This window comes from Pseudochaenichthys georgianus, chromosome 15 (genome assembly GCF_902827115.2).
Source record: "Pseudochaenichthys georgianus chromosome 15, fPseGeo1.2, whole genome shotgun sequence".
In the NCBI taxonomy this organism is placed as follows: Eukaryota; Metazoa; Chordata; class Actinopteri; order Perciformes; family Channichthyidae; genus Pseudochaenichthys; species Pseudochaenichthys georgianus.
The window spans coordinates 27,321,120-27,347,543 of record NC_047517.1 but is presented as its reverse complement, the minus strand read 5'-3'; the positions used below and the strand labels follow the sequence as shown (position 1 = coordinate 27,347,543).

The 26,424-nt window shown below is 39.9% G+C and overlaps 1 protein-coding gene across 1 annotated transcript in view; it reads right to left on the bottom strand.

Moving 5' to 3' along the window:
* Positions 1-26,424, bottom strand: part of LOC117459991 (protocadherin-15-like) — a 286,712-nt gene that overhangs the window by 53,618 nt on the left and 206,670 nt on the right. The window contains exons 19-23 of the mRNA XM_034101188.1: positions 23,753-23,846; positions 17,283-17,411; positions 6,646-6,951; positions 3,768-3,998; positions 1,155-1,271 (exon numbers count right to left, since the gene is read on the bottom strand). Of these exons, the coding sequence (XP_033957079.1) occupies positions 1,155-1,271; positions 3,768-3,998; positions 6,646-6,951; positions 17,283-17,411; positions 23,753-23,846 (877 nt within the window). The remainder of the gene's footprint in view (positions 1-1,154; positions 1,272-3,767; positions 3,999-6,645; positions 6,952-17,282; positions 17,412-23,752; positions 23,847-26,424) is intronic.

The window sequence follows — 26,424 nt, the reverse complement described above, 5'->3', positions numbered from 1 at the left end:
CATTTGGGTCTTAGCACTGTTGAATATGTTTTTACTACACAAGATTGCTGTATGAGAACTGCTCAGGGAAAATAAATCCTGTATAAGGAGAAAAGTTCACATTAAAAAGAATGATTTCATGGTTGCAAAGGCAGTGAGGGGGAGAAGGGGTGGGGAGGGGAAGCAGGAGGAGGGAGAATCACCCTCTGAGAGGAGAAGTGAGATGTACAGCAGTCATTGTGGCACTCTGGGACTGACAGGCCTCCACATCCCTCAGCGTTTACGTGCAGCAGAGAGTACACAAGCTCACCCAGCCCTGGTGAGATCCTATCAGCAGGAGGGCCACTAATAACAAGCATCAAATCCAGACATACAGGGCTCCACTCAAAAACACATTCAGAGCTGGAGGCTATTAGGGCAAGGCAGGGAAGTCACTGGGTGTTTCTTATTCCATCTTCTCTCAGTGAAAATTGACAAAAAGTTTTGGTGAAATGTCAAGTGCAAGCAAAAACAAAGAGGAGATGGGAGCAAGAAGGATGCTGACTCACCAAGAGCAATACAATATTAAGGTGGGTGGAACTGCCAATAAAAGAAGTTCAGCTCAGGTGAATAACATGAAACCCTCTCAGGACATGTGCTATCCTAAACATACATCTGGACAGACCTGAAGTAATAAACTGGAAAGGTCACGAGATTCATCTTTTAAGCATTTGTGTCATTTCATTGCTTAGTTTGCAGATTCCATAACAAAGGGAAATAAATCTTCATAGCTCCAGTCCCAGGAGAAGCTGCTCAGATGAGGGGAAGCAGTCTGAGGAAACATTACGCTGTCTGAGGCAAGTAATGGATGACTCATACAAGCGATGGCGCTGAACAAGACCCCTTTACAAAAGCTCTAATGAGAGCATCGGAGTGTTGAAAACATCTTTAAAATGCATTGTGTGAAATGCTAGGGCTGACATTGGCTGATGTTCTGAGTAGGTAAAATGCACAAAAGAAGGCTTTTATCTCCGTTACCCTTATTAAGCACACAGTTTGAGTCAACATACTCGGTGTGCTTTGAAATGGAAACACCCCCATCTGCTAAGACTTCCTTTTGCTGATCCGTTTGTTGTGTATCTTTCATATTTATAATATAAATGTGAAGTGTGACAAATATTGTGTTTTATACTCACTGGTGGGTCTCGGTCCTCAGCAAAAACAGTTGTGATGACCGTTCCTTTCTCTGCATTGGGTGCCACCATGCCTGTATACAGGTCTTTGGTAAAGATGGGGGAGAAGTCATTCATGTCCTAAAAAAAAGAAAAAAAGAGATTAAATGAATGTTAGTGTATCAGGTACGTTTCCGGGACATTTGTTACCATGGTTTCATGAAGTTATATGACATTATTGAGTCAGCAGAGAACAAATTGTTCAGACTGCAGATTAACAGGTTATAGAGAACAGGGAGACGGATATGCTTTCCGTGACCACATTTGACAATAAAAGGGTCAAATACATTTATCACCGTAGTCTACGGCTACTTTCGCGATGCTGTCTGGATGCTGAAAAAGTTATATCGTAGCAGTGCAGATTTTGCAACTGCTGCTCTGTGATTTCTGCTAACACTTCCAGCAATCACTGTGGATTGAGGCAAACTTTCCCACTGCAGTCATTCACCATGCCCCAGGCTCTGTACTGTGTATCAGAGCTGAATGTGATTACATATAAACATATACATTGTTAACTGGAATAATTACAGATAACAAATAATAACATCCATATTCAAAATTGAAGATATACAATTAGCCCTTAAAATCTGAAAAGTGTAGCCGGCAGATTAAAAGTAAAAGCTACAATATGAAAATTGAACCATTAAATGTATTTCTCCCCCCCCCCCTCCCTAAGATTAATGTATTGGTTATAAATATTGACATCTAATTAAATTGCGAAAACATACTCTTACTGCTGCTGTGAAATTGAATAATCCATAATTAATTTATGTTTTTTTGTGTTTGGTATATCTATACTGATAAATTACAAAACTAGTTATTGTGTTAAGGATCCGAATGGTAATCAACAACATACAGTATATATGTATTGTAGGTTGATTTGAATCAAGATTTACATTTTTTTTTTTTTAAGAATAGAAAGAAAATAAGCCTACATCTTAAGGCCCCTATGGTGCATTTACGGCTTGATGAGAAGACAACCATTACCGGGGTTTTCTGATCTATTGAATTACAGTCTGATGTTTAATCGAAGACATAATGATCTCTTACTCCATATCTTTTTGCCCCTTTAGGCAATGAAACTGTTTTGTTGTAATTCAGATATATTTGTGATTCAGTAATATGCTGCTACACAGAGCACATACTGTATGGGAACTACACACCACCACTGCTTTTAATTACCTCTCCCAGGAAATAATGCACCAGAGCTCTACCATTGTATTGGCCTGCAGGGAAATGAAATCTTGTTAACGGAGCAACCCCTTTCTTTGTGGGAATACAAACTCAGGAAGTCATTCCCCTATCTCTCAGGAATAGGTTATCTCTGTAGTATAACATCGGGAGTCTGATCCTCCCTTTTCTTGACTTTTCTGTTCATGTTTCAGAGTTTTGACTGAGCCATGGGCAACAGTATGTGTTCACTAAACACAGTGTTGGAGGGCAGCCTCACTTTGATTGGAACACAGGTTCAGCGTTTCCCAGCAGAAAATCTATGATTCGGCACCTACTTTGCAACAACAAAGCCTGATCCTCGTGCTCCACTTGTTAACAGGACACATGCACAGATACCCTTGGGTTTGCTTGAAGCATATACCTGTGCTACATTCAGCATCTTTCCACAAAAACAGACACACACCTACAAATGAAAGGTGCCTGTTTTACACTTCCACAGAACAAAAATAGAAGAAAGTCCCAAAGGGTCATTCAGGAAAAAAAAGACTCGCAGGACACTCAGTCCATCATTGTAAGGCATCCGACAAAAGGGACAACAACAAGATAACACAAGAAGAAATCAAACACAAACAACTTCAAATAACCCTCCAGAGGTGTTGTATGAGGAAGGAAATGGAATCAGTGGAATCAGCTCCAACTCCCGGTCCCTGAGAAGCCTGCGTGAATCCATTACGCTCATTGTAATTCATGTCTGCAATTTTAAATAGCAGACATTGGATTGATATCAGCGGCTGTGCAATGCCTTATCCTATCAAACACAGTTCCTGGGTGAGAGCACGAACACAGCAACAAAGCTTGTCCTTACCAGAGGACAAACTCACTCTACAGGTTTGGCAGGCCATGTGGCGAGCCTGCTTGAAAAAAGCTCAAATGCTCTTTTCCACTCAGGGTAATAAAGAGAGCTTTATTATGCAGAAGTTGAGTCCACTAGGGCTTGAGTGAATTTCTGGAGCAGAGATTAATGTGTATGCAAACATTTAAAAGTGCAGAATAGCTCACAGACTGAAAACACGGGCCTGTTAACGCACACACATAATAGTACCACAACATAAGGCGTCTAATCCTCTCGTTGGGATTCAGCTGTGTTAATCTCTTGAAAGGTTGTAAAGGGAATACAAGCTCCTGAAAAACATAATTGCTGTCACAAAGCTAATGGCTCATTGAGATCTGAAATAAGCAGGCAGAAACAGCTATCCATCAAGTTCTCTTTGTCCCGATGAACTCTGCTGCTGAGTCACCACATATTCAGTGCCAGAGCTGTTCTCCTGAGGGACAGAGAGGAAAAATGGTAGGAGAATAGATCAGTGAGAGGTTCTGCTGGACGGACCATCCAAGGGCTCTTACCGTGATGCGGACCGTGACTGTGGCCTGCCCAGGAGGCATGACCCCTTCTTGGTCGACAGCTTCCACCTGGAAGGTGTGCGAGGCCCCCATGCCCATAGCTGCCAGGTCCTCAAAGTCCAGTGTCTGCAGCACTGCTAACTCCCCCGTGACAGGGTTTAGAGAAAACAGCTGCCTGGCAGATTCAGTCTTGATCCGATACGTGACATTGGAGAAGAGGTCCGAGTCCACCGCCTTTGAGAAGTACAACAAAAAGTATGAGTGCGGAAAACATTTAATACACATTAAATAAAACAGAAGACACGTGAGCAGATGGAAAGAGAGAAGAAGAGCCAAATATATGTTCTTACACATATATAAGCTGTGGCTGTGGACAATGAATATTAATGTTTATATTCTAATTCTACATTTTTATGCTGCAGGGGTTACTTGCATCAATCATTTATAAGTTCCGATTAAATTAAATCACCAAGGGGAGCTTAAGTTGGTCCTCAACGCATCAGATCTCAACTCTCGAAGAAGACATAATTTACAAAGGCTGTAGCAATGGAAGATTAATAGATGCAGGTTATAGATGGTGGAACATGTAGTTGCTATGTTCAAATCAAATCAAATCAAATTGTATTTCTATAGCACATTTAAAAACGATTTTCGGTCGAGCCAAAGTGCTGCACATGCAGATAATAAATAACACATTACTACCGATGTAAACAGAAGACAATAAATTACAACAGCAAATATAAAAATCAAACACAGGGAAGTGTCATGAGTCGTGCTCTGCTATGATTAGAAGGCCAGGGTGAAGAAGTGAGTTTTTAGTTTTGATTTAAAAAACCCTAGGGTCTGGCCCGACCTCACATGGAGGGGCAGAGTGTTCCAGAGCCTAGGGCCAGCCGCCGCGAAGGCTCGGTGCCCTCTGGTTTTTAGGTACTACCAGTAGCAGCTGGTCAGCAGACCTTAACGCTCTGGCTGGGGTGTAGCGCTGGAGGAGTTCAGCTATATAGGCCGGAGCCAGCCCATTTAGTGCTTTAAAAACAAATAAAAGGATGTTAAAATCAATTCAGAACCGAATTGGAAGCCAGTGCAATGAGGCCAGAATTGGGGTGATGTGGTCACGCTTTGTGTGGCCAGTGAGGAGACGTGCCGCTGCGTTCTGCACCAGCTGCAGGCGTTTAATTGAGGCCTGGTCCATACCCACGTATAGAGCGTTGCAATAATCAAGTCTCAAGGTCACAAAGGCGTTGATAACTCTCTCCAGGTATGTTGTTTTGAGGATGCAAATTCCACACAGAGATGCACACAATATTTATTGGTCCACACACAAAAGAAAAAGGAAATACATTAAAGTAAAAGCAGTCATGGCAAGCTAACAAACTCATCGACTCCTCCATTTCTTAGGCTCTTTTCACTCTTCTCATGCTCTTAAGGTATTTTGCCAGCCCCCTGTGTCTGTTAAAGAGTTGAGATGATGTTGTCAAGGAGATTAACACTAGAACCGCCAACGGGTACATTTTAGCCGCAGCTGTTTTTTTATTGTATGTAACTTTTTTTCAATAACATATTAAAGTCTCCCAGTCCGTGACTTTTCCTGAAAGTGTGTTATGTAGCACCCTCTGTTGTTAACAATTGTCAATATGAAGTCAGATTGAAAAAATCGCCAACAAAAATGCCATTTATACCTATATCCGCCAAATGCAGCGTAAACATGACGTGTTGCTATAGCAACACCTTTTGTCTACTGCGGTTTCTTATAGTTAGAGAGATAGATTGAGAGAGAGAGATATAGATAGATAGATATATTGATAGATGGGATAGAGAGAGAGAGATAGACAGATAGATAGTTATAGATAGTGTAACATCTTGGAGAATACAAGATCTTGGATGACTGAGCTCACATTGAGGACGTAATGCATGTGTGCAGGTTACGTTCCAGTTGAATAAAGATGGACACTCGGAATGAGAGAAGTAGTCTGCGTCGTCTGTTTATGTAGACAATTATGTCCATAGAACAGAACATTACAGACAGATCGATAGATAGATAGAGAGATTTGTACCTAAACAAAACACAAGTCTAACACCAAGCATTTAAATCAGCACTCTTCGCGATATTTTATACTTCATGCTATCTGCACAAACGATATCATATGAAAAGCTGAGAGTCCACAGATTCTATTGGTATAAGTTTCATCCCTGTGCGATCAAAACTCACTGTTCTGTATGATAAATAAAATAACATTGTACCTTGAAAATCAATAACGGGTCAATTTGACCCGTTGGCGGTTTTAGGTATACAGCGACCTCTGGCGGTTCTAGTGTTAATGGTGTCACAGTGCTACTGTCATTTAACCCCCTTCACACTCAACTCTCACCCCTCTGCTTCTCACCCTCACTTGATCTCTCTCTGGGAAAATGTCACTTTCAATTACTTGCCTTCCACCACTCTGTGTTTGATCTGCATGCACATAGTGTCTTCAAACTTCATTTCCAAAGTGTTTTTAAAGTTGTGTAACATTATAGTCATGTTTGCCAGGACAGATGGACAAATTATCCTCTGAAAAAGGCTGGTTACGACTTGAGTAAAAGCTAGCTTCATGTCTCATTCTGTTTAAGTCTTAAAATGCCCAAAGAACTGTCATGAAAGGGGATAATCATTGTTTTCTCTCTGCTGTGTATATGAGGCTGTGTATGTTTCTGTCAGTGTAAATGTTTCCGTCTGGAAGCATCTGACATTTAAAAACTAAATTGCCTTCATTTGAATTTAAAAGATGCTAAAAGCTTGTTACAACAACTGTAGTTAAAGCTCTCATGCCACATCATATAAAGGAAGACATTTAAGGAATGGAAAGATAACAATAACTTGAACACATTCAAAAGTACTTACGCTTAGCTTTAGGATCACAGTCCCTAAAGGGCTGTTCTCGGGTACGTTCACCACATAAGTTTGTTGGGAGAAGACTGGGCTGTTGTCATCGATATCCATGACCTGGATTGAGAGGGTCAAGGTGGTCCGCCGTGGATCTACGGCCCCATCTGAAGCTTCTACCACCAGGTCGAATTGGCTCCTGCGCTCCCGGTCGAGAGGCACTCTTGTGTAGATGCTGCCATTAGCGCTGATTGTGAACAAATCAGGATGATTCACAATCCGGTAGTGCACCTGGCCATTAAGCCCTGCATCTGGATCTGTGGCCTGAGGAACACAACCAGAAAGCTATCTGATAAAAGGTATATCATGTAAATACACCAGGTTTGTTAAAGGTCCCCTGTTATACTGTTGTTCATCAATATATTATAGGTCTCAGATATATTCAAAACATGTCTTTGAAGTGTTTTGCTCGAAATACCAAACAGATCATGCATTGTAGCCTCCCATAAACCCCTCTGTTTCAGCCCTGTTTCAAAAATGTTGATTCTCTGTCTGTTACTTTAGATGAAAATAAAGAGTCACTCCCATTACATTACATTACATTACATTTAGCTGACGCTTTTATCCAAAGCGACTTACAATAGGTGCATTTGACCAGGAAGATACAAACTTGAAGAAAACAGAATCATATAAGTACATCAGGTTTAATAGAGACAAAACATTTCAAGTGCTACTCAACTGCTTTAGATAAGCCAGTCCTTTATTAGTATATAAGTGCTTTGTTAGCAATTCTTTGTTAGTAAATCTATCGCTCGAAGTGGAGTCGTGAGAGTCCCCACGCCCCTCTGCGAGATATTTGGTTAAAAAGAAGTGGGCAGGTGTTTTAAGAGATTCAGAAAGTTTCAGGAAAAATAATTCACTCACTTTTTGTCCTGATCCATTTCTATAAAAACCTGTCTGAAAATGAGCTGATCAGAGTATGGCCACTTTATGATGTCATAACGATTTTTTGGGTTGTGTAACCATTAGCCAATAACCAACCAAGGTAACATGGGTAAAAGACATGAACAAGTGGATTTTGCATAATAGGTGACCTTTAAGTAGGGCTGCTCAGTTAATCGTATTTTAATCGCAATTACGATTATGGCTTGCAACGATTACGAAAACAACGTAATCGAAATAAAACGATTATTTTTTCATTATTATAACTGTTAAAAACATACTGTTCACATTTTTATTCTCCAATAAATTGATGATGACAACTGATGTTGTTCTCAACTAATCACCAATTATTACTGCTAAGCTCTCAACGCAAGTTAGCGAACTACAATGCCTGTAATTCACTCCACCGTCATATCTGCACTCGTTTGAGAAGTGTTCTTTGCCAATGCAAATTTAACAGAGACATGGCGTGAAATATGTTCTGGATGACCAAATGGAAGCATAATAGTCGGCTACTGCTGCAATGGCCATTATCTTACAGTGGACAGAGAGACTGTGTATGCTGCCACAAATCTTTAGTAGTGGGCTTGCTAAAGGAAATATCAATAACAAAGTCATCATTAAAAACCAACATGAGAAACTGTGGGAAACAGATAAGCCATTTACATCCATTAATAATAGCAGAGAGTGATACATATTCACCAATACACATTTCCAACTGAAATGCAGCTGTATTTCCCTTTAAGCAAACAGCTGTTGTGAGCTTAATGTGATCCATTATATGATCCATTAGAGCCTTGTTTTATGTTAACGCCTCACACATTTAAAGGGAATTCAAGCAGAAAGCCATGTAAGCCAGACTGCTGCAACCGAGTGGAAACAACAGTTATACATTTGAGTGCTAGTTCCTGTTCTTCATGTTGAGATTAGAGTCTTTGTCACAGACTCATTAGAAGTCATTTGTAAGTTCAAAAGGCCACATCCCATTTTCATGCAAACGCTGCCTTATATCAAAAGGAAATCCTTGAAAGCTAAACCATCCTTTTAAAGCTTATGTGATTCTTCTAACGATTCTATTCTAAATAATAAGGGTACAGTACCAGTTGAAAGAAAGAGAAGTTCAGAGACATTATCTTTAGAGGCAAATTGTGGTATTTTGTAACAATCCTGCTTGGCCAAAATAAATTATCTGCTGACCAAAATGTAATCCCTGTGTGGCTCGTTATCATGCCTGTGTTTACACATGTGTGTGTGCGTGTATTTTCATAATCCAATGGTCTCCTGTGTGGTCAGTGGCGAGCCGTGACTGTTACCTAGGCCCTCTGACCCCCCCTTCCCTCGAAAAAAAAGAAGAGATATTACGTCACAGCGTATACTTCAGCGGAATATCAAAACAGCGGCCCGGGGTGCAAAATGCATCAATGACAGCGACCCTCTACCACACAAAACAACACCATTTATATAAACACCTATCATGACAGGGCACCCACAGCCAAGTAACAATTACAAATGAATGAAGTCGGCACGGCGGCCCACATTGAAAATACTCAGGCCTACCTTTGATGATCAAATCACTTAAACACAAAGTCCATCCTCCTGTCCTTTTGGATGAAGCACTTGCGGGTCATGCAGCTGATGCTTTGCCACTCCAGTTTATCATTGTAACTCAATCTTGAAAATGACTCGGTTAATAATTTCGCAACGATGTCATCATCACTATCACTGAAGTGAGCCATCATGAACGAACTTATGCTAATCATAAATCTATCCATCATAAATCTATCGATTAGATTTATGATTCGAAAATAATAAAAGTAGGGTAGACATGTGGATATTATCCGATATTATCCGGCTGAACAAAACGTGCATTTATCTAACAGGTTCGTTTTCCACAGACCTTATTTCAAGAAAATCTATTTAAAAAAAATCCTATGGAGAAATCCCATTGCTTTTGTATCGAGGGAATCCGAGCGAAGCTTACTTCCGGGTTTTAGGACGCGTCACTGCACCACTTGCATAGACCTCACAGCGGGCAGAACTTGTCATAAAGTCCGCGAAAATAAAGCCCGCCCATTTAGAGGGAAGATATGATTGGTCAATTGTACTGTCATTTGACATTACTCTCTCGTTGAGTTACTATAGCTGGCCCTCTGTGAATGTAGAGAGGGACCAACAAGCTCTCGTGTCTTCACATAACTCGCAGAGACGACATTTAACCCTTCACATTCAGAAACTGAACAGGCAGATTCGAAGGATTTATTTCTTTGGAAATATTATTTTAAATACAATTAAATCAAGTTATTTTTGGTAAAACTAATGAAAAATGTAACAACAACAAAATATAAAAAATTGTTTTCAAAATAATTTTTTTTTTTAAAAAATGTTTTCAAACATAATTTTTTAGAATATCTTAGGCCCTCACAGAGGGCCTAGAGGGCCCTGACGGCTCGCCACTGTGTGTGGTTGTAATTATTTGTTGTAACTGAGAGAGACGGAGAGAGGAAGGGGAAAAGAAAAAAAGTACTAAGGGAAATCAAGCCATATTTCATCTGTCTGTTTGGCAATATTTGATCAACCTCAGTGCAAGTGAGGACAAGGCAGCATAAAGAGAGAAAACAAAGAGAAACATTGATAGAGGGAGAAGGATACACATTCACACATGGCTGCAGAAAGCCATCCCCAATTTGTTTTACATGATGTGCCTGACAAATATTGAAAGCCAAGGCTAAAATTGGACCTCAGCAATATGCCTTTGCAAAGCAGACTAAAGCATATCACGTCAACATGTGCATATGGATCACTACGTCTCTGTGAAGATTACATAACAAAACAAAACACTTTCAGTGCTCCCTGCCTTGTCAGGGGTGTTCTCCAATTAATTCACGCTCAATCAAATCAAACTGCAAATTTACATAGCCTCCAATAGACACAGTGCTGTATGTATTAATGAAGTCTGTGCAGGGCAAGTCCCAGGCAACATGCAGCAGATGTTCATTGACACTAACAAAGACAGGCGGTCCTTTTATAAGGCCCTGTTTAAGACTGTAGAGCTGTTGGTTTAATCGCTCACCAAATTAATTAGCACTAAATTACAAGGCAATTTTTGTATTCTTTGGCACCAAAAAATAGCATGTTCTTCATCACTCTGTAACAGCGTGTGGCAGTCGTTCATCAAGTGTTTCAATAATTTGGAGATGGGAACTGGCACAGACTTCATGTTGTGAGCTGGTGGGCAGGCTCGGTAAATCGATTGTGGGAGTGGAGGAATATCCTGCGTGTCAGGTGGTTACAGCACAAAAAGCAGCTTGAGCAGGTGGCTACAGTCTTTAAAAACCAAGCCCACGCAGTCCTCTAATATATACCTGAACACTTGTCTCCTTTGTGTGCTGCCTGCGTGGGTCCAGTGTATTTTTTTAAATTGTTGCATTTACAAAACAAGCATTGTCAACGTTTAGAATGATTGATGCTAAAACCTAAAACAAATGTTTAAGTGTCCTCTGTGAATGTAGGCAAATGATGTTTGGCTGAACCCTGTGTATTCTCAAAGACAAAATTAGCACTCAACAAAAACGTGCAATGTTGTATGTGTGCTAACAAAGGGAAATGCATCATATATAATCATGCAAATGTCTTCAATTAGAAGCAGGATGAAACCGTCAAACTCACTTAACTAAGAAATATGCTTTGTGAAAAATAAATTACGTTACGTTCAACAGCCTCTCCAATCAGCAACAACTCAACAACATGCTTCCATTATGTGTCTGACTAGAATACTAATTGATTTGTCCCCTGGTCATCTGCATGCTCCCTGCTGTGAGCAAACAATGTGGGCTTGTATTTTGAGGGATTTGTCATCCACCGAACAAATCACTGCAGAAAATCTGTCAAAATAAATCGTCTGTGTTGGTAAAATAAGAACAGGTGGGAACGAGTTACAATTACTCTAACGATGATCCAAAATGCTTTAGGGCTAGCATTAAGCTACTTTATAGCGTTATGCATTTGCCCGAAGGCTTAACGTTGACTGCATTATGACTCTCTGTCTGCAGGGAATTTCAAGGTGCTAAAGTAAAAAAAAGAAAAAACTGATTATAAAATAAACAGTCACATTTAAGTGGGAAATAATTCAATCAGCCAATACAATCATAGTTCAATCTAAACAAATCCCCATATAACAAGACATTATTCCAACCCGTGGAAAGAGATAAGGGCCTGGACTAGGGGGATGAGAGATGAACAATTAAGTTGTATACATTTAGTGATGATGCTTTTTGTTTTTCCCATTTACTCCATTGGCACATGGAGTTGTCCCCCCCCCCATGAACTCAACATATCTAATATTCAATAATTGGTCCTCCTGCTTTGTTGCAACCAGAGACGTCAGAGTCTGTTTAATAAAAGAAGACCTTTAGTTGTTCCCACTACACTGCTGTGTTGTATCATTAATGGCCTGAGAAACTCTAGGATGCCTTAATGGGGCTAAACTGAGAGATAAGAAAAATGCAAACAAGTCACAAAGGGGCATTTTATTTTACATTGCAAACAGTTATTGGCAATTTGAATATAAATGCTACAAATGGGGTAATTTAATACATGTAGAGCCCAGAGTTATATTGTGAGTAGTCTCCAGACAGCTTGCCTGCATCTACAAATACAATCTTGGAGAACAACACCAACTATTGTGTTATCCTATTTAGAAGCCTCCCTCTGAAGGGCATGATCTCAAACAATGTGTTATGAGCAGATCTCATACAAGATACAAGAAACACAATAGTAGGTTGTCAATTAAATTGCATTGTTGCTTCTTTGGTGTGAGTGTATTATACATGTTCACAACTGTGTTCACTTGTTATGAAATGTTATGAAATATAAAGTTTAATGTGTATTATTAGTGCGAATGCTGTTTACAGCATTCCACTATAGTACTTCAAAACTTTATTCTAGCCCTTAAACTTATTATTTCAGCCAATACTTTGGCACTCCATAACTTCAGCTTATTTTCAGCTACAGAAACCATTCAAATATTAAACTATTCAGCCTGTTCATGAATTGATAAGAAACCTTCAACTTTTTCAAAAATATTTCATACTTTTTGAAATATTCAGCTTTTTAAACTATTTTGTTAACATTGAAGTCAATGGGAGATGCCTTCAAATCCTGTTTTCCTACACTTTGCGCCAAATGCATCTCCTTCCACATAATTTCAGCCAGACCCTTCATTCCAACTTTCAAATGACCACAAGACCTTCAGCTATTCAAACTTGATTTTTACTTTTGATATCTTTTAAACATTCTGAGATATTGAATTTAGTTTGGAGCTTGGTAGAGAGGCATTTTTCATATTTTTACATTAGAGTGGATGGGAGCAGCTCGTCAACTCTAGAGTGCTTTGATCTCAAAACAGAGTGCATGACAGCTCAAAATTCTCCCCCAAAAATGTTTTAAACTTGCCATACTTCCCAAACCCTACACTCCTCAGACATATTTTTTCATGGAAAACGTAGGAAAACCTTTCCTAGGTTGGAAAATAAAAATAAGACAAAATATTAGACAAAATGCCTCTTGAGGGCATGAAGTGACAAAAACGTTCAACATTCCTCCATTGAAGCCCATTGTAATTTCAGGCAGATATTTCCTCACGGTAGCAGCCGCACACCTTTAGTTAAACTGCCAAAAAGGCCACATTATTAACCCGAAACTACACACAAATTACACTTCAGATACTCAACTTCGTTGACATGCTTCACGTTTTGAAATTTCACAGATATCTGTTACGGTTCTTCCACAAAACGTTCACATGTAAGAGGTTTATCTCTCATTCAGAACAATGGAAACCTGTGATCTCTACAGAGCTCGTTAGCTCAAATATAAACACCTGTGTAATGGTACACGATGATGTCATCACTCCAACTGACATGCAGCAGACTTCCACAGTCCAGCCGTGAAGACGATCCTGGACAGTTTTGAGATTTCTTCAAATGCCGTTGCCATGGCAACACAATGCTCGCCTTGAAACACGGTTTTCTCATAGCTTCAGTGAAAATACTCCAAACAGCCCAGAACTTCACAGGTTTGATAACGATGCAGCCATAAATGCATCTAAGCGTTATATGGGGTGTCATCAAATGTCGTTGCCATGGCGACAGACCACTCGCCATGAAACACGATGAGGCTGTAAATCCAATCGACACTGTCCAATCGTCCCCCAATCTTCACTTGTATATCACCGGTCCATGCCTCAACAGCTCTACGACAAATCTGAGATCTCACCATATGCCGTTTCCATGGAAACGCATCCCTCGCCATAAAATATGATGTCACTATAACTCCTATGCAAATGTTCAAAGAGTGCTCAAACTTCACATGTGTGCTAACAGTCCAGCCGTGAAGACATCTCTTGTGAAGCCTTTTTACATTCTTTTCTCATCTTAATACAAATTCATTCACTACTACTTATATCTGATATTTAACTCCTTCAGCCTATTTTCAGCTGCAGAAAACATTCAACTATTACATTATTCAGCTATTTCAGGACATCAAGGCTATACATGTTGTTGTTTATACCTTTTTTTTTTTTAAACCTTTTCTTTGAAATATTAAGCTTTTTCTGCATTTTTTTTGCTAAAAGCAGCTACCATTCAGCTAATAACACATTCAGCTTTTTCTGCATTTTCAGCTAAATTCAGCCATAAATGTTCACAGTTTACAGCATTCGCACGCATTTTCTGCAGGAAATGCATTTTCTAGTTTATTATTAAAGTACCCTTTTCTATCGCCCCTCAAAACGTGGCCTTCACAAAAGGCATATAATTCATTAAAATAACAAAGTCAATGGAATTGGACAAGATAAAAGAATAATAAATTAAAACTGAATAAATGGAATAGAAATGTGTTATAAAAAAAGGAATTGTGTAGTTTATAGAATAGTTTCAATGTAGTAATACGTTAATCAGGGGAAAGAGGACAGAAAGTTCTTAGATAGATTTGAAAGTGGCTAAAGTTTGGTATATAAAAATATCAGTAGTTTTGCAAGATAGAAGCTAAAAACTGCTGCACCACATCCATTTCTCACACTGTAAGATAAAGGTTGAGAGGGCATACTGGATTTATATTCTTTAAGCATATCAAAAACGCATTTATGACACAAGTCATAAAGTGGCTTGTAAAATAAAAGCAGCTTTATAATCTTTTATGGCGAACTGGAAGCCAGAATAAAAATGTAAGAGTAAGTATAATGTGCTCACTTCTCCTGACTCTTGTAAGAACTTCAGCAGCAGTTGAATGGTTGAAAGAGCAGATAACAGACGACAGCAGCAGCCCATTCAGCATGAGATGAAGGCATGAAACAGGAAGTGTAACCTCTTGTTCTAGCATGTTGTCAGCAAAAGGACTAAGGGTTACTGCAATGATTGATTTATTAAACAAACATTTCTAACATAGTGTTGGGTCTTTATTTATATAAGAACATATTCTATATTTTATTATTTAAATAATATCTTTGATTTTCCCTTCTGTAACTGAAACATCTGTTTAATGACCTAATACATCTATGTGTGTACTGTCTTTTGATTTAGTAAATCAGGTGTCATCTGCGTAGCTACAACTGTTCATATACAAGAGGGGTTTGCAAAGTCAACCTTTAGGAACATTGTCCAACATATCCAACTCTTGGTATTGTCACATGTTCTTCTCAAATGTCCGATCATAAAAATTACATTGTGCTAATTACCTGAGATTTTATGAAAAAATGTTGCATAAAAAAAAAATCCTCGATCAGCAACAACAGGCTAAGCTGTAGCCGCTCTATGCACATGGAGAGCAGAATTGTGTAGAACTAAGTACTTTAATGTACTTTTCCTTCAGTCAGAAAATCACATCCTTGGATCAAGTTGGCAAGGTGCCAGCTGAGAAAACCTTCCGAGGCAGGACAGAGAGACGGAGACGGTGGGTAAATCCTAATCCATGGCTGCTGGCTGCGTTTGTGAGGAAAGCTTAACCTCCTTCAAACACCAAGCTTCATTCACATGTCCTTTTGTCTAATTTCACAGTTCATAAAATCAAAACATTTTCTGGTAGTCTTTTCATTACCTACTGAAAAATGTAATGGGATGCCACATGTTGAATATATCCTGTAAAATGAGACTATTATGACAGTGACTGTTTACATTATGGCAAATGTATTGTTTGCATTAGCAATTACAAGGATAAGGAATTGTCATAGCACAGAAGCAAATACTTTTATCAAAATATGATTTTCTGATGTGATGTCAAACATATTTAAACTTTTTGATTGGTAAACATTTGAAGCCAGATATACTGAACACGGAGATATTTTGGAAATATCACCACCTACATAGAAATACAGACACAGATGTTAAAATTAAATCCTAACTCGTACGCATTGTTAGAAATTAAAATCAATGTTGATATGGCGTAATTTGAATTAAATACACTGTATTTAAATTAAATCTGTTTTATTCTAAAAACCGAATATTCACACTACTTCCAGTTAACCGCTAGTGAAGTTCGTCATTTCCGGTTAGCATTAGCATGTGGCGAAATGCTACGTTTTCAAACCGTGAATTGAAGGTGAAATGACGTGATGTTGTACCCTAAACACACTGGGTTTAACACTTATTTATTGACGCTGAAATCACGTTTATTAGGGAATGTTTAAATAACCACAGACACCAGCATGATGTAATTTAGCAACAGAAAAAGGCAGGAATTGCATTGGACCCGCCCCCCGACGACGCCGGTCAATAGGAGAAGACCTCGGATGACCACAGGAAGAGCTCTTCTTCTCCCTGACCTCGGCTGACCGGACGCATGGGGAGAGCGCCTCCACTCGCAAATTTCATTTGTACATCACCGCATCTTTTGTGCAATTAAATGCTGTTAACTTTTTCCCTTGACTCTTTTCAGTGTGTCCTGCTCTCAGGGTTCAATAATTACTTACAGCAGCCATTATCTTGTGTGAGACTCATTGATATAAAACAGTGCAACTGACTTGCTTGATACAGTATACTCAATGTACTGCTCATGCTCATTAGCATGGGCAAGTCATTATCAAACTAAATATATTCATCTCACTGGGACCATCATTATTATTCCATTTTATTTTCTGATTTTGTGGACCTGGATCAAAAAGCAATTTCTGCAAAAAGTTTCAAACTCAGATCAAACTCTTTTTAAACACAGACTGATTTTGTTACTTTCCTCAACCAAGCCATATACATCCCTCTGATAGATACTGGTCCACGGTTTTGAAATGTTACTCTGAACTGTATTGCTTTATAAAACAGTAATTTGCGAGGACATGTGGGGATTTGGGTACAGGATCTATTTGCCTTTATGTTACTTTGTAAGCATGAACTGTACTGTATATGCAGATAATGTCACTGGCAAACAGGCTAATTAATCCACAACCGTAATTAGAAAAGTCTGGCTGCTCAGCGGTGCTGAAACAAGCAGGTCAACAGGGATGCAGCTCATATCTGACCATGTTGTAAAATGTCAGGAAATGTTGTAATAACATAACAAATATGTGAACTGAGACACAGTTGTTACAAATGATCACAAAGGACATGTAGAGATGAAACAGTGGAAATAACAATGTTAACGTTCTATGGATGGCTACCAAAGAGGAATAAGTGGACCTAGGTTGGCGAAGAAGCTCATTAACGTTATAAAAAACAAGACATCACACTTACCCTGACTTGTCCGACAAACAAATTGGCCTCCTCTTCTTGAACAGTAAAATTAGTGGTTATGGTCGGGTCAAACTCCGGGTCATTATCGTTGACATCAGTGACGACAATGTTCACAGTGGCAGTGGATGTCTAAAGAGAATAAATAAAGAGCACAATAAAATACAGTGTTATTCAGTGTTACTGCTTTTTGACAACATCCTGATCAGGAAATAACTGGCATTTAAAGACACAGTCTGTATAGTTAGGAAAGGACTATGAATATTATCGCATCCAAATAAAAAAGTCCTTAAACATCCAGGTGAATTAATCATAAACACATTATAATTTCATTTAGGAAGTTAGGAGGTATTGATAACTGAGTAAAGAAGTGTACTCTTTTCTGGATATCGAAGATCAGAGGTGGTGGGCTATGATTATTTCCATAAAGCTCTCTGCACTATTAGCCTCATAAATAATTCCTTACATAAACAGCAGAACCATTTGGAGTTGTAGATCTGTAAAGAATTTGATAATGAAAATGTAAATTTGTACGATACTTAACCCATCCCAGACAACCTCACAGAGCTGCTAAATGACTGTCTTGTTAATACTTAGAATTAAAATGAATGTCAAATGACTTGCATCCACATAGACAGTGTCACAACCCCTATCACAAAACTATTAACTGTGTGGAGGGATACGCCTACACACACTTCAATGTTCTCAATGATATCAAGCACAATTTGTACATCCATACTAAATATTTTTTACAGAAAACATTACGTATGATTATTATTATGTATTTCATTATTAAGATCACAGTGTTGTAGAATTGGCTGGGCCAAGTATCTGGGATAAAAACATGAATCCAAATCCATCCTACTCCCCTTCTGATTTTACATTTTTACTTTTAGGGTCAGGACACATCACGCCATGGGTAATGATTCCCGATCAAAACACATTTATTTCAACACTGGAACTTTTTATGGTTTTCTAGTATGTCTAAGTTGTAGACAACATGTTACTCATGTTCACACTATTTAAAATGATATATCTGCGTGTGTTTGCATCATGTTTGTTTTATCTCAAAGCAAAATCCCTCAAGCGTCATTTGAAGAAGGCCAACGTGATGCAATGTAATGTGGTTCACCTTCAAACCATGACACACACACACACACACACACACACACACACACACACACACACACACACACACACACACACACACACACACACACACACACACACACACACACACACACACACACACACACACACACACACACACACACACACACACACACACACACACACACACACACACAAATCAGCATAGAATAATGGCTAAATATGTGTATATATCTATAAACTCTCTGTGCACTGGGACAAAGCTCTGTGCAAATAATGGCATAAGTGGTCTCCTTTGGGGGCGGGAGGATTGGCGGGTTGGCCCTCGAAAAACTTCCCACAATGCAGCAGTTTGAAGTTGCCCTGGCAGATGAGACATCATCGCAGCAATGCCACGAAGGAAATGACCTAGTTAATGTCACCTTCATCTCACTCTCTGTTGGGAATTCCTCCATCATTGTTGTTTTCTTTGTACTAGCTTCTGAGACATATAATCATTCCTTTCATGAGCGTCTTCAGATGGCAACCCATGCTGAAAACCATCACACATCATGCCACTTGTCTCCCTTTCACAACCAGGATACAATAGGACGCCTCTCTCCATCAGTCGGTGATGGGATCTACTTATATCAAATTTCACAGAAGACCTGAAGCCAATTAGCTTCTCCATTCTGGCGTGGCTGATCTTATCAAAGGCAACAATCCTTCCCTCTCCAACCAGGAGTGTGATTAATGAGTTCTTATTATTTATTGAACATAAAATAGTTAGAGCTCTGTGATGCCTTCTGTCCTTGCTGTCTGAAACATCAAGAGGTGGCTGAAGGTGCTTTTCCCTTTTAGTTACAACCCTGACCAGAAGTCATGTTGCAAGGACTGATATAATCATGTTGTTATGTAGTACCTCCTCTAAGGGCAAGAATAATTCCTTTATCCAGCATCCCGTTTGGGATCTGAGTCTGCTTGGTGGTTATGATTACAGCTCACACTGTTGAGAATGCACAATTTGAAATATTCCTCTTTCTCCTACTATATTTACAACTTCACTTTTCTCCTCCATGTTTGCCAAAATACTTTACCAACTGGATTTGCAACATCACAAGATCCCACAAGAATAGCTACAGCTGTTGAAATTGTATTACCAATTCCCTACTGGTCGACACATTTCACCCTAAAGCGGTATATTCTGTCATATTGCGCTATCTTTTTGTACACTAATTTTTCATTTAATCGTTTATTTGAATAGGGACAATGCACATTAATGAACACTTTAGACAAATAATGCTTCAAGTGTAAATATGCCGGATTTTAGCTTTGAGCTAATTTCCTTCCGTAGTCCCTGACATACAACATATAAGATTAAGAACATGACATTTATAAACAGAGCAAAAAATAAATACATGATATGCAAAAGAGCATGAGCAGCACGCACAAGTATTTACCACATGGCAGTACACTGTCACTATAGCAGCAACAACATATTAAGTGCAAGAGATGATACAAGAGATGCATAAAGTGCAAGAGGAGATACCCCTGTGTTAAAGTGCATTTAGCGGTGATTGCACATCTGTTTGTTTCTCAACCATTCTTTGAGTTGATCTTTAAAACTATTGAGAGTGGGACAATCCCGTATCTCAGGAAAGTACATTTTGTCCAAAAGTGGTCCGTCTACGGTGGACTCCACAGTCTCCTCTGGTTTCTGACCTAGTGCAGCGTCCAGTGTGTTTTTTGTGGATGAATTCCCCTAAGGGAGGGGGGGCCAGTTCATGTAAACATTTATTAAAAAAACACATCATTTTAAAAGACTTAAAATTGTCAAAAATCAAGAAATTGTGTTTTTCAAGGATGGTATGAATTTGGCTTTCTGTCAAACACCTGGATAGCTCTCTTGTACAGCTGTTCCATGGGTTTCAGGTTTGTGGCACAAGCAAACGACCAGTTTGTCAAACAGTATTCAATGTGGGATAGAATCAGACAGTGGAGGTATGACTTTGCAGCATTGACAGTTAAGAAAGGTCGAATTTGTTTAAAATGTTGCAAATTGAATTGAATGGTATTGGATACTTTCTTAATATGTTTCTTAAAGTTCGAGTGCAATATGACTCCAAAATACTTAAAGTGGGGGACTTGTTCTATTTCTGCTCCGTTTAAAAACACATTGGATCCTTCAATTTTGACTGGTCGTTTACTGAACATCATGCATACTGTTTTTTTTGCATTTAACTGTAAGCAAATGTTGTTCAGCCAGTGTTGAACCTTGAATGATTATTTCTAGTATTATGAAATGTGTGTGCATGTGTCACGTCAGGGGGGAAGACAGCTTGCCCATCTCATTGGGTCAGGTTCCCATGGTTACTAAAGTTCAGTGCTAATTACACATCCAAATCCCTGGACTTCTTCTCCTTTTCTCTGTCGCTCTCTCCTCTCGGCGCCCTCCTCCTGTGCTTATTTTGATCGTTTCCCTGTCGCCAGACCTTTCTTGCAGCACTTCGTCTCACAAAATGAATTCCTCACCCTCACCCTCCCGCAACCCCTTCACCCTCTCAGTCGTCCGACTTCCTTCCTGTTGTGACAGTCCTGCCTTTGACATTTAGCCCACAGGCAGCCAGTAATTCACTCTGCGGACGACACATTTCGCACAGGTAAAGGGTGTCAGCTTGTACAATCTGTCCATCAATATTAGGACAAAGTGCAGCGACTTGTGGTTACCTCATTCCGTGAAGCAAAGCCCCCTTGGATTCTCTTTCTTTGATTTGCTCTCTGACCTTGTCACTGTCCATCTCAGCCCACCCTCTCGAGCTGTGTCATTTTGCACTCCTACAGTTCTGGGACAGTCAGAAATACTGGCAGCCCATATGCTCTTTTTACAGCTCCGCTTCACCGACTCACGTAGTTGCCAACAGATGACAAGGAGCTGTAGTTCTGAGTGTTTATGTGTGCACAGGTGAGAGGCTGGCAATCAAGATTGTTCCAGTGACAGCTCATCATTACCTATCACACACAGCATCTTAAAAGGAAACCACATTTCACCTCTGCATGGAGACGAGACAGCTGTGAAAACTGAGCCAACTGAGGTGAAGTCTAATTAAATTAAGACGGTTTATATGATTATCTGCTCTCGGTGGGAGACGGAGCAGCAAGCATTCACTTTTAGTTATAGTGTCTGCTGTTTCTCTAGGCTGAGTATCAGAGACAGCTCAGTGAGTGTAAACACGCAAACCTCACAACTGCTCCTGAATTGAATGGGAAGTGGATTCAAATGTTTCAATTAGAGATCGGTTACTATTGATGGAAATACTACTCGGATGAAAATATCCATTTTGAAGCTGTAAAAGAGATATACCTGTGAGGATAACAAAGTGATGTCACAAGGGTTGTCAGGTGTGTTTTTGGAGCTTGACCCATATTAGGAGTGGGAACTAATGCTCTGGGAATATTGCTTTTTTTTGCTTTAAATTTGACCATACCTTTTTTAGAAGTGCAATATATAATCGCTGCACTTCTTTAAGAACAATCTTTGCATGTGGGATAGCCACTGTTTGCCATCGCAAGATGGATAGAGATACTGGTGCTTCTTACCCCTACTTCGCAGCTATATACCTGCATTGCATCTGCTTTTACTCTTGATCCACTTCAGTCAACTCTGCCTATCCACTTTGCCTAATAGAAAAAGTATGAATAAGTGGTATCTTATCTTATATTAGCACGATAAGCTACAATAATGCACTGCATTTATTTTATGGCTTTTCACAAATCCAAAACTGCCCTGCAATGAAATTGTCTTAATAATGTCTACTTTTCCATGTTTTTCATCTATTATTCGCTTATTTTTTCCTCATATTTTTGTTTTTTTCCATGGTATCGTTTCAGAATCAATATCAGGACACATAAGGCAGACATGATGGAAGTCATCATTTTGGAATTGTATCAATGAGTAAATGATTCCCACTTAGGGAAAATCACACTATCATTTCCATGTGGACTTAAATAAGCAGGCAGCCTTCATACAATACAATACAGCTTTATATATAGCACTCTAAACCTCCAGACCAAAGTGCTGTACAGGCAAATAAACAAAACATACAAAAAGTAACACAGCTCAGCTCACACACCATAAAACAAGTACAAGTAACAACAATAGACAATTTAAAAGCAATAAAAGCAACGCTCTAAAAGATGTTAATACGCTAAGGAGAAGCGATTTAAAAGCAGGCAGTGTGGCAGCCTGTCTGATGTGCAGGGGCAGATCGTTCCACAGTGTGGGAGCCGCTACAGAGAAGCAACGGCCCCCTCTGAGCTTTGACTTGGTTCTGGGCACATTCAGGAGCAGTTGATCCGCTGACCTGAGAGGGCGGTTGGGCGTGTAAGGGTGTAGCAGCTCAGAAAGATATGGTGGGGTCATGCCATTTAGGGATTTAAAAGTAAACAAAAGGACTTTGAAATGAATCCTAAAATGTATTGGCAGCCAGTGGAGCGAAGCCAAAATGGGGGAAATGTGATCATATTTCCGTTTGCCTGTTAAAAGCCTTGCTGTGGCATTTTGCACCCGCTGCAGACGAGCAAGGGAGGACCCACTGACCCCCATGTAGAGAGACTTACAGTAATCCAGCCGAGTGGTGACAAAGGCGTGGATTAATGTCTCAAACTGCTGTCTGGAGAGAAAAGGTTTTACTTTGGCTAGCCGCCTCAGGTGATAAAAGCTTGTTTTTACCACAGATTTAAATCTGACTCAAGTTTTAGTTCACGGTCCATTTTAATGCCAAGGTTCGTAATGGTGGGCTTGGTGTACTGCGCCAAGGAACCCAGGTCTACAGAAGTGGTGCCAGTGGTGCTACCAAAAACCATTACTTCTGTTTTTCCTTCATTCAGTTTTAGGAAGTTGCACGCCATCCAGGCCTGTGTGTCCTCTAGACACTTTAGCAGTGGGCTAATTGAGTAACCCTCCTTCTTTGTTAGTGGGACATACATCTGGCTATCATCAGCATAGCAGTGGAATGCGATGCTTCAGATATGACCTGAACCTTTCCAGGGCTTTCCCCTCAATGCCCACCCACTTCTCCAAGCGAGAGACCAGGATGTCATGGTCGACTGTATCATTAATATTGTGTCAAATTGGTTTGGCACACAGAGGTGGTTCTCCACAGAAGTTGTTCACCCTATGGTACCGCAGATTTTATGAATTTGCGTCCGAAAAATAATTAAATAACCACTTTGTGTTCTAACACAATGAAGGACTTTGGTTCAGCGAGCCACATTTTTCAGTTAACAAGCCCATAAGAGAAGATTTCATTTGAGTTCAAAATGTATGAGGATCGCAGGTCCTGAGGAATCAGATGAATAGTTTAATAAAGAGATGTATGCCTCACCCCTCCAGGGTTGCCGTCGGAGGCTGTGACAATCAGACGGTACTGATCTGTGGTCTCTCTGTCCAGAGGGTCTCTCAGAAGCAGAAGGCCAATCCTATAGAGAAGGGTCAGAGAAGAAACACATATCACTATTACACACATCAGACAAACAAACACAATACAGGACATTGTGTATTTAAGTCCTCACATCTCTTGTTTGAGTCATATGAAGAAAGAGCATTCATTTAAAGGGATTTCTTTCCCTATAAATGTTGAAATACTTGATCGCTGATGCAACAGAGTGTGAGGGAGAGGGCTACACTTCAGACTTTATTTACTTCCAGATAAGATGGATGTGCAAAATATGGTTGCTGATAGAAGAGGATGATTTTTAGTCAAAGAGCAGGTGGGCTTTTAAATGCTCCCACTCTGTCTTTCTCTCTCTGTAGCCTGCCTCTTGCTCCCCAAGCACATGGACTACAGACAGAAAGATTCATGTTTTCTTTTTTAAATGACTACAGCAGACACAGCGGCCCTCCTGCTCGTTCAAAAGGTATAATTTAGCATTCCACAGTGTGGATGCATTCCAAGGCAGGACGCTGAATTATCTTTGTTTTCACCCACAGGCACCCACAAGCACGTGAGTGCAAGTGCATGCTCAAAACACAGCGTGCACAACATAATTCCACTACCACACTCAAGAGAGGCTCTGCCAAAACCGCAAATGGAAGGGAAGACGAATGCATCTAAATGCACTGCTAGATTAATGCCTGCTGCAATTCCCTGCTGTCCCCTTGCTCCTTCACATTTCTAATTTAAAGCTCCTTTGACCAAACAGTGCAGGCAGAACCACGCTGCTGCTTCTTCCCTGGCTCTGCGGTCCATAACCATCCAACTATAGAGCCTCATCTTTAAAATCTGACAAGCACCATTACAGAAGCCTCCATTTACATTGTCTATTTTTCAATGCACTTGCCCCCTAGTTTCGGTGGACACGTTGCTTTCAATCGAATACACCTGATGGGCGGTTCAAAAGGGCAAACACAGCTTTCTAACAACACTATAAAATGCAGCACAGCATCCTTCACTGGCCGCTGTGCTCATGTTTATTTATACATAAGCACAAGAGTAAAAAAATAGGCCACTCTGTGCTCAATGAAGCTTAAAGTAAAGGAAAGTGATGTGAATAAGATAATGAAGATATACAGTGATAATTGTCATAATTACGGTAATATTGATGATGATCTTGATGCTCATGATGACAAAGATAAGATTGATTAATGCCACTAGGCAGCCTGGGGAGTTTGTTCCTCACTGCAGCTGGAGTGCAGAGCCACACTTGAGCAGCTGGGTCTGAGAGGTTCACTGATCATGGGAGATAGCGTCCTGCCTCTTCTCCCCAGCCACCACAAAGGAAAATATGTTGTCAGACTGACAGGGTGCTGTTAACACCATTGCATAGAGGCATAGAGCGACAATGGTGCAGGTTAGAGGCTATGCATCTGAGTCACACTTAGTCAGTCTTTCATTCTGCTCAGATCGTGTCTCTGAATGGTAAATTGGGCTTGATTTACAGGACTGCCAGGTGGCATCAATGTTTTCACCTCTGATACAACAACTTTGATATGCTAACAATCACTTAAAATACGATTAGGACATTAGAGACAATTATACTCTTATTACACTCCAATTATATCATTTTCAAAAATCTTGTTTTGTGTCAATTTAATGAGAACTGAGTGCAGTGTTGTTTCACAGGTCTTTTATATGAGCCCTTTTTTGATTTCAGTTTCAATTTCACTTCAGCCAGACTGCAGCCTGCCAACTGGATACTTAAACACTGAAAAGGCTTAAGTATCAAAGTTGGCTTGGCCTCCTGGTGACGTTTCTGTGACTTTGAGATGCTCCAAAACTGGGTTGGCTATAAAAGGCTTTGATCCACAATAAAGAAATAGATCTTTTGATTAAAGCCGACTGATGCTGGAACTTTGAGGCTGTAACTGAAATTCATATGGGGCAAAAACAAGTTATCACCATGTAGTAATATAAACACAAATCCTAATCAAACAATATTGATAAAGATTCCTTAAAGGTGGGGTAGGTAAGTTTGAGAAACCGGCTCGAGATTCACTTTTTGTTATATTCCATGGAATGCTCTTAACATCCCGATAGCAATGAATATCTTAAGTGCTTTGACAAAAAATCCATAAAAAAATGTCATCTGTGGAAGCCGTGGCGCTGTAAAAAGCACGACCAATCATCTGAGCCGGCCCGGCTAAAATAACTGGATGGCCTACCTGCCTATCAGCCTTCCATCTGTGCACAAACTTATCTCTTGCCCTCATTGGTCATGTGTGCGTTCGTGTGTGTTGGAGGAGGGGCTCTGTAAGGAAGTGGCAGATTTTTTCCGGCTGTGTATTTTCAAATTCTAGCGCACTCGAGCATGACTAGACACAACTTTGACCTTGGTCTGGCTTAAATGTCAGTTTTAGTGTGGTCATCAGGCAGAAACTTTCCAGTAACTTTTTGAATCAGATATATATTTTGCGAGCATACTATTCAGAGTCAGTGTAAGAAAAGTATACTGAAGATGTGACTTAGGTGATCATCACTCCCAGCAGACCTGGGACTTCACGAGAAATACTCCAGACTTGTTTATGATGTGTGACCCCTCTGCAGTTAAGTATGTCATT